The sequence below is a fragment of the Lupinus angustifolius genome, unplaced genomic scaffold, assembly GCF_001865875.1.
Source record: "Lupinus angustifolius cultivar Tanjil unplaced genomic scaffold, LupAngTanjil_v1.0 Scaffold_446, whole genome shotgun sequence".
Lineage (NCBI taxonomy): Eukaryota > Viridiplantae > Streptophyta > Magnoliopsida > Fabales > Fabaceae > Lupinus > Lupinus angustifolius.
In genome coordinates, this window is record NW_017727841.1 from 206,865 (window position 1) to 216,670 (window position 9,806).

The 9,806-nt window shown below is 36.5% G+C and overlaps 1 protein-coding gene across 1 annotated transcript; it reads left to right on the forward strand.

Annotated features, from left to right (window-relative positions):
• The first annotated feature begins 4,084 nt into the window (after positions 1 to 4,084).
• LOC109341375 lies at positions 4,085 to 5,140 on the forward strand. Its single transcript, XM_019579278.1, has one exon. The coding sequence runs from the start codon at positions 4,085 to 4,087 to the stop codon at positions 5,138 to 5,140; it is 1,056 nt and encodes a 351-aa protein (XP_019434823.1).
• The last annotated feature ends 4,666 nt before the right edge of the window (positions 5,141 to 9,806 follow it).

Below are 9,806 nucleotides of genomic sequence, written 5' to 3' on the forward strand. Positions count from 1 at the left end.
TTATTTCCGACTAGGTTATTGGGAGGATATTGGGGTAAGGTGGATGATCATGACATAAGATGCATATATTGCACTTGTGGAAGTGGATTCCCACATTTGAGTTACAAACATCATGCATCATTAACATTATGCACATATTATTACTTATGGTTATGATATTTGTTTATGAAATGTATGCTGATACATTATGGTTTATGTTGATAAACGGTGGGTGATGATGTCGGTTATAGATAATATATGTGTGTGTTATTATTTTGGGTTATGATCCTCACTTATGTGTTATTTAATTATAGTCATGATATCTTGTTGATAAATGATATATTGATAAATGGAAATTATGATATTGTTTGGGAATAAGTGTTATTTACGTTACATAAGTTGATTAGTTAATTGTTTATGAGAACAATTGATGAGTTTGGTTATATTACTCATGTGAATTAGATAATTGTTTACGAGAACAACTGATGAGTTATAATGTGATATGTTATATATATATATATGAACTGTTTTTCATATCTAAGTGTAATATTCTGAGTAAGTCCACGCCGTCAATGAATTTACGTTCATTAGATGTCTTACTCTCTCTATTTCTCTTCTTTTCTATTTCTTGCTTTTCGGACGCGTGCTCGTCAGAGAAGACGGCTTTGCTCGGATTTGGAGCTACCCGTTCGTGATGTTCCAGGAAGGGGCATGAAGAATTGAGGAGAGGCAGTACCCTAGCTTTGGAGTTAGCCACTAGGAGTTGTTTATCATTTAATGTCTTTTGGCGATGATTAATATTTCCGCTTTTCTTGTTGAATATGTATATTAAGTACTTATGATCTTTTATATCTATGAAGATGTATATTCATGAAATGTTGTATCATTTCAGTTACCATTAGGTAACCGGTTTTGATTTCCGCGTTATGTGTTACTTAAAGTGATGTCCCGGAAAAGAAAGGTTTTTAAAAGGAAACAATTTGATAAAAGCAATTCAAAAAAAAAATTACCCACTTATTTGCAATGTTTTTGAGAAGTATTTTTCGGGGTGTTATAGATTGGGAAACCTCAACATAGAGTTGGTTATTAAGCAATTATGTTTTAGTCATAAGCTGGATTTGTTGTTTGTTGATGAGCCTTTTATCAATATAAACTCAATAAATAAAAAGTTCTGGAGGGATCTTCATCTAGTTCCTTTTGGAGCTAATGACAGAAATAATTTACTTCCAAACCTTCGGGGAATTTTCAAAATTGGGCTAAACCATGTGGTCATTTCTAATACTTCTCAACAGATTTCTATAGCAGTCAACCTTGAGGGATTTGTTTTCAATATCAGTGCAGTTTATGCTCACACTAATTACATACAAAGAAGAGCTCTTTGGATGGATATTAATTCTCTAATTCAATCCAATCATGGCCCTTGGTGTTGTATTGGTGACTTTAATGTGGTTCTTGGAGCTCACGAGTGCAAAGGGGCAAGATTTCCATCTAGACTTCCTTCAGAGGAATTCAAAGATTTTTCTGATAGTTATTACTTCTGGTCAGCCTTTCACATGGTCGAATAGGAGAAGAAGTTTGGCTCTCACTGAGAAAAGACTAGATAGAAGTTTTTGTAATGATGAGTGGATTAATTTTTGGTCTCAAACATCTTGTTGCACTATGCCAAGAGTCGCTTCTAATCATCATCCAATAATGCTTTGTTCTGATTTGCACACTCAACAAAGGATTCCATCTTTCAAATTCCACAAAATGTGGTCTTCTCATATGGATTGTAAAAGAGTTATAGCTGATGCTTGGAATACTACAATTGTTGGCTGCCCCATGTTCATCTTGTCTCAAAAGTTCAAGTTGCTTAAAAAAGAGTTTAAATGTTGGAATGTTAACATCTTTGGAAACATTCATTTGAATGTTAACATCTTTGGCAACATTCATTTGAATGTTAAGAAGGATTTGCAAGATGTTGATTCTATCCAGAAGGCTGCTAATAAGGAGGATTAGGAGATTAGAATTCAGGAGGAAGAGGCTCAAAAGAACCTTCTGCCGGCTCTAAATATGGAGGAATTATTCTGGAAATAAAAAGCTACATGTGATTGGCATGTCAATGCTAATAGAAATACTACTTTTTTCATAAAACCATAAAGATAACAGAGCACCAAGTCTTTGAACTTGCTTAATGATGGGGACACAGTTCTTACAAATAATGATGACATTGGTAGGCATGTGTTGCATTACTTCTAGGATTTATTTGCAACTGAAAATATCACCTTGCCTTCTTCTTTGATTCACTCTGTTATTCACCCTTTGACTTCTGAGGCTGATAATATAATGCTCACCTTAACCTTCTATGGATGAAATCAAGAATGTTGTTTTTGCTATGAAAAGTAAAGGTGCTCCTGGTCCTGATGGATTTGGTGCCTATTTCTATCAAACTTATTGGGATATAGTAGGACAAGATGTGTGCAACTCTATTCTTCAGTTCTTCTCTCAAGGTTCGGTTCTGCCTAACATGAATGCAAACACTATCATCCTTATCCCTAAATTTCCAGGTGCTAACAAAATTGAAGACTTCAGACCTATTGCTTTGGCTAATTGTCAATTCAAAATCATAACAAAAGTAATTGCTGATAGACTTGCCAAAAATGCTGCAAAAATCATTTCTCCCCGGTAAAGAGGATTCTTAAAGGATAGACACATAATAGATTGTGTTTATCTTGCATCAGAAGCAACAAATCTTTTGGATCACAAAACTTTTGGTGGTAACATGATTGTTAAGTTGTATATCAAGAAAGCTTTTGACACTTTAGATTGGGATTTTCTTCTCAATACTTTAAAGACTTTTGGTTTCAACCAACAATTCATCAAATGGATTGAGGTGATCTTGCAATCTGCTAAACTTTCTATCAATATCATTGGGCAGAAGGTTGGTTTTTCAGTTGTAAGATGGGGGTGAGACAAGGTGATCCATTATCTCCTTTGATGTTTTGTATTACTGAAGATGTTTTCAGTAGAGGGTTATCGAATCTGGTGGTTGAGGGAAAAATTAGCACTATTTCTGGTCCTAGTAGGCTGCAAACTTCTAGTCATGTGTTGTATGTTTATGACATTCTCATCTTTTGTAAACGTATCAAGACAGAAATTATGTGCCTTAATCATCTAATCTCAGATTATGCTGCTTGTTCTGGTCAGCACATCAATGCTTCCAAGTGCAAGTTATATACCTCTAACAATTCTTCTAGGAAAGTGGCTTTGTTATCCTCTTATATGGGCTTCTCCACTGGTCTCTTGCCTTTCATATATCTTGGTATTCCTCTGTTCAAAGGGAAACCTAGGAGAATTCATCTGCAACCTATAGCAGATAGAATGGTGCAAAAGTTATCTAAATGGAAATGTGCTTGTCTTTCTATAATGGGTCGAGTGGAACTTGTGAAATATGTTATCCATGGTATGTTGGCTTACTCCTTCCACTTTTATGCTTGGCCTGCTCAGCTCATCAAGGCTTTGGATAGGAAAATCAAGAATTTTATCTAGGCTGGAGACTGTGAGGTCAGGAAATTATGCACTGTAAACTGGTTGAGAATTTGTACAACTACTGTTGAGGGAGGAATGAGATTAATATCTGTGAAAATGATGAATAAAGCTAGCTTTCTTAGATTAACTTGGTTGATGCTTTCCTCAAGTCAAGACTGGGCTTATTTCTGTAGGGAAAGATTTGGAACTCATTTTAATCAATCAACAAGATAATTTAAATCATCAATATGGCATGGTATTAAGCAGAATTTGGTCCTGATGCAGAACAACTTTTTATTTCTAATAGGGGATGGTAAAGAGACTAATTTTTGGAATGACAATTGGTTAGGCGTACCCTTGATTCATTCTCTACAAATCCCTAAAGAGTGGCACTCAAGCCTTCATGCCAAGGTCTATGACTTCATTGAAGATAAATATTGGATCATTCCAAATTCCATTAAGAATCTTCATCCTGAAATAGCCAAATCAGATTACAAAAACTTGTAGAACCAACTCTCGTGATAGAATAGTTTGGCAGCATACTTGTGATGGCATTCTCACCTCAAAACAAGCCTATCTACATTGTAATCGAACAGGTATGAAGCAAAAATGGTTTAAGCTTATTTGGTCTAAGGCCATTCCTCCAAGTAAATCTTTTATTGTTTGGAGATGGATTCACCAAAGATTGCCTATTGATGACAACCTGCAGAGAAGAGGTTGCCATATAGTTTCTTGGTGTAGCATCTGCAGGTCCACCACTAAGTCGTCTAATCATTTATTCCTCTCATGTCCCTTGGCTGCTCAAATCTGGAACTGGACTGGCAACCTGTTCTCTTGCACAATAGTAAATAGCTCTATTGAGGAGCTCCTTGATTCCTACAACCAAGGTTGGAGCCCTCAATTATATGAAGTTTTTCTAAACTCCATCATTTTGGAAATAAGTAGAATATTGAATGCTAGAAACAATAGCAGGTTTGAGGACAAAACCATTACTAATAGCAGAATCATATCCAACATTATGGTGGATATTGCCTTGTCTGGCAAGCTATCTTCGGCTTGCTCCAATTCCTTCATCGAGGAGTTTTCAATCATGCGCAGTCTGAGCATTCAGTTGAATCACAGAAAGAGTCCTAAAATGGTGGAAGTAACTTGGAAGTGTCCTCCTATAAGATGGACCAAAGTAAACACGGATGGTGCAGCTTTTGGTTCTCCAAGTCAAGCTGATGGGGCTGGAATCTTTAGAAATACTAATGGTAATTTCATGGGTTGCTTTACTGATTACTTTGAGATAAAGGATACTCTTTATGTTGAATTTAAAGCGGCTTTGATGGCAGTGGAGTTTGCTAAAAAGAAAGGCTGGAATTCGATATGGTTAGAATGTGATTCCTCCCTAGTTGTCGATATGTTTAAGGGGGAGGCAGAGGTGTCCTGGAAGCTTGCAGCTAAGTGGTGCAGATGCAGAACCACTTTGTCATCCATGGACTTTCATGTCTCGCACATTTTTAGAGAAGGAAATGCTTGTGTCGATATGCTAGCTAAGTTTGGTGTAAATTCTAAGACTTTTATTTGGTGGAATGACATTCCTTCTTTCATTCATTATGAATTTTCGAGAAATTGGTTGGCTCTTCCCAACTATAGGTTCAAGAACATGTAAGGTTGTCTACTTGACTCTTATTAATATATCCGGTGCTTTGCACTTTCAATAAAAAAAAGTTTATCTGGCCTATTTTCAAAATCGATACAATTATAAAACATAAAATACAAAACTTTCAAAATAATAACAAAAGCTAAAGAGAGCATATTTTAGTTATATCCAGAACTAATTTTATCATATTTAGTTCGTCGATTATTAATCATCAGTTAGAAAACTTTTGAGTTAGCGATAGTTTTATTTTTTTAAAATTTGTCTATATAAAAATGATGTTTTTTTTAAGCAATGGTGCTAAAGCACCCGAAATATATTAAAAGAAAGAACAGTGGAGCCATTACAAGTTTGTGAACCTATAGGTTGGAAGCCCCAACCAATTTCTATTACAGTCCCAAAAGATTATCACTAGTATTGAATCCCACCAAGTAAAAGCTCTAGACCTTAAACCATGATTAGCAAGCAAATCTGCGCAAGAATTCCCTTCCCTAAATATATGAGACACCTTCCAAGACATAGAAAATAATAAAGATTTACAAATACTCCACCTGGATGAAAGACTCCAAGAAGGTTGAAAATTTCCTTTGATAATTCCCACCATTAAAGTTGAATCACTCTCTATCCATAAGTGATTCCAGCCTTTTGCATGAGCAAGCTCAATTGCCAGTATAGCCGAAAGAAGCTCAGCATAAATAGCCTCATGTATGTCATAGAAAGCCGCAAAACAGGCCACAAATCTACCAAGGTGGTCTCTGAAAATGCCTCCCCCTCCCGCCAACCCAAGGCTACCCTGAGCTGCACCATCCGTATTCACCTTTATCCAACCTATGTTGGGAGGATGCCAAATTATCTCTCTTATGGTTGGACATCTATTGAAACGCAAAGTCATGTTCAGGTTCCTCAAAATAGCAAATTCTACAGGACTGTTATTTGCGAAAGGTTTTGAGATCTTAGCAGGAAAACTAATGTCCAGCTTTAGCTTGTCCAAAGCTCTAGCCACTGGGATTGAAGAATCATCAAACCTTGCTTTGTTTCTACAAAACCAAATTATAGCAACAATATGAGTTATGCAAATAGAGAAGGCCTCTTTTGTCTGAGAGCTCCACTCCCTGTTGCTTGTCCTCCAAAGAGCAGAGCAAGAGGAAGTGTCTATGTTTATGGAGAAAGTGTAGTTCAACCAGGGCCAAAACTATTGAGCAAAAGCACAATGAAGGAAAATGTGATTAGAGGACTCAAGGTTTTGATGACAAAGACTACACATAGACACTAAATTGCATCCTCTCTTCTGGAGATTGTCATCCGTGGGAATTTTATTATGTTTCCATCTCCAAGCTATGAAGGATTTAGATGGAGGAGTTGTAGTTGTCCAAAATTCCTTGAACCATTTCACATGATTAGCATGGGAAGATATGTTGGAGTAGGCATCCTTTAGAGATAGGTTGCCATCAGTTGTTCCATGCCAAACCATCTTATCCTCACTATTTGGAATTAAGGTCCTTGAAATTGCTTTTGAAACATTCGGGAATAGCTCTACCAACTGTCTACGAATTGTCCATCTGCCTTCATGAATGAAGTCAGCAACATAGGCTTTGAGGTTAGATCGAAGATCTGAAGGAATGTTCAAGAGATCCACTAAAGATCATCCTATCCAGTTAGCAGTCCAGAATTTTATTTTGGCTCCATCCCCAACTAGCCACAGGGAGTTGAGATGGACATATGCCCAATTAGCCTTAATACCAGGCCAGATTGAAGATTTGTAGTATCTAAGAGAGACTCTACAATCCCTACCAAAGCTCTTCCTAAAGAACACAACCCAGTCTTTGCTTGAAGATAGCATAGTCCAAGAGAGCTTAATGATAGAGGCTTTGTTCATCTTCGTTATGGACTTAACACCAAGACCACCAACCTGTGTTGGGGAGCAGACTTAATGCCAATTAACAGTGACTAATTTCCTGACTTCAGTATCCCCTGCCCAAATGAAATTTCTGATCTGTTTGTCCAGAACTTTAAGAAGTTGAGCAGGCCAAATATATATGTGAAATGAGTAAACTAGCATGCTCTGAATAATTGATTTGACTAACTCCACTCTGCCCATGATTCAAAGGCAGGAACCTTTCCAAGTTGCCAATTTCTGAGTAATTATGTCAGCAATTGGTTGAAGATGTGCCCTTTTAGGCTTTCCTTTGAACATAGGGACACCAAGGTATGTGAAGGGAAGAGATCCAGCATTAAAACCAAGGAAAGCAAAGAGGTTAATTATTTTCCTAGGATTAGAGCTTGTAGTGAAGAATTGACTCTTTGAGGCATTTATGATGTGGCCAGAAGCTTGGGCATAAGTTGATAGAAGAAGTTTGAGATTTCTAAGCACTTTTTTTACTCCCTTCAGAAAATAAGCACATCAGCAGCATATAGCACACGGCTAATGGTTTGAAGAGATGAAGGACCACTGATTATGCTCAATTTGCCTTGAGCCAAAAGATTTAGGATACCCCTGCTCAGGACCTCCTCAACAATACAAAACAGCTGAGGGGGTAGAGGATCCCCCTGCCTAACCCCTCTCTTGCAATCAAAGTAACCCAAATTGTGACCATTAATACTAATTAATAGTCTAGCTGAGTGAAGTATAGCCTGAATCCAAGATATAAACTTTTGGCTAAAACCAAAAGCCCTGAGAGTGTCCATTAGAAATTCTCAATCCATAGTGTCAAAAGCCTTTGATATGTCTAGTTTTAAGATTAGGTTGCCACCAAAAGTCTTGTGATCCAGCAAACAGATGTAGTCTTGAATGTTTCTATCTCTTATGAAGCCCTTTTGATTAGGTGAGACAATTCTAGAGGCAATAGATGCAAGCCTATTAGCCAGAACCTCAGTGATGATTTTGAATTGAAAGTTCGCTAGAGCAATAGGCCTGAAATCATGAACTCTTTCAGCACCAAGGAATTTAGGAATTAGAACAATAGAGTTATGTCGCGACCCGATTTTCTGTTGGAAGACCAGCTCTACGACTTATAGAGAGGCGAACTCGGTTTCTACCTCTCCCAATTGATTTGGAGTCGCCACTACGTTTTTTGCGGTTAAAACGTAGAAAACTATATAGTAAGCCCAATTAGGATAATATGGTCCTTAAGTAGAGATTCTGAGCTCGAGAGTCGATTACGGATCGTGGAAGGTATTAGCACCCCGTCCGCCCGTATTAAAACGGTACCCTCACTAATAACATGATTTTTTATACCCTTAGCAATTATTTATTTAGAATTATTTATTTTTATTATTGAGTCTGACAATATTGACTTTGGTCCTACGTACCCCTATTAAGGCGATCAAGGCTTACGTAGTTCTAGTTCAAAATTGTTTAGCCACTTTGGTTAATTGTTAATACTTTAGAAAATATCGATTAATTTATTGAATTGGTTAATATATAAATGTTTTGATTCAATAAGACTAATAGATTAGAAACGGTGTTGGTCGTAGACCTTCTCCTCATTTCTATGGGAGTTAGAGACGACTCGAACCATGACCTCACTATAAAAGTCTCATAAAACTTGTTTGGTAAAATAGTTTTAATTATTTATATAGAATTAATAGTTTAGAGATGGTGTTGGATGTAGACCTTCTTCTCATTTTTGGAGAAGTTAGAGACAACTCGAACCATAACCTTATTATAAAAATTTCATGATTAATTTGATAATATAGTTTCTAATTATTCGTACACATAGAATTTAGGTGATAAAATAGTTTATTAATTATACGTATAGAGTTAATAGTTTATAGACGATGTTGGTTGTAGACCTTCTTCTCATTCTCAGAAAAGTTAGAGACAACTCGAACCATAACCTTACTATAAAAATTCCATAAAATTTACTTGGTAAAATAGTTTTCCAATTATTATCACCTTAAAACAAATTTCTCTTAACTAGATTTTTATTGCTAAATGATAGTTTTAAATCTTTTATAAAAATGAGTATTGATGAGATTTAGATTAATATACATATATACTAATAAATAATTATAAGATATAACATATATTAAATATTTCCGTTTAACTAAACTTTCCTACACTTATCAGTGTTGGCACAAATAAACCAAAGAATAAAACAAGGCAACAAATTGGAAAGGAAAGTAATTAAGGGTAATTTCCCTGATTGTTTCACGCAGAAACGTGAATTGGAAGGGAAAATGGGATTGAAATCCCTAATCCCCAAACTTCTCCTCCTTCAATGGCAGCAACGATAAACAACAATCACGGCCAAGGGTGGTTCACGGTTGTAGCACGGTGGTGTATATTTGCGAGTTCTTCTTCTCTTAATCATCACGGGTTTCATTTTTCGGTTCGTGAAGTTCTTAACCCAAAGTACCTCTAATTCAAGATGGGTACAAAGGATGGTGAGTTATGGTTTGTTTGGTGTAACGATGATAGAGCCACTAATGGCTGACTCCGAATCGGGTAACTACTGCTTCACTAATTTTTGTCAATTCATTGCCTTAAGTTGATTATCGGTTTTCTTCTTCTTCCATGAACGCATACAATTTCGATTGTTCTTTACAGAATGTTAATCCCGAGTCATTGACCCAAAGTCGGCTAGAGAATATCGGAGATATACGCTGTATCGACCAAACTGAGGCATCTTCCATTGGTGATTATTCGCAACCGAACAGAGGAGAGGTAAACATTCTC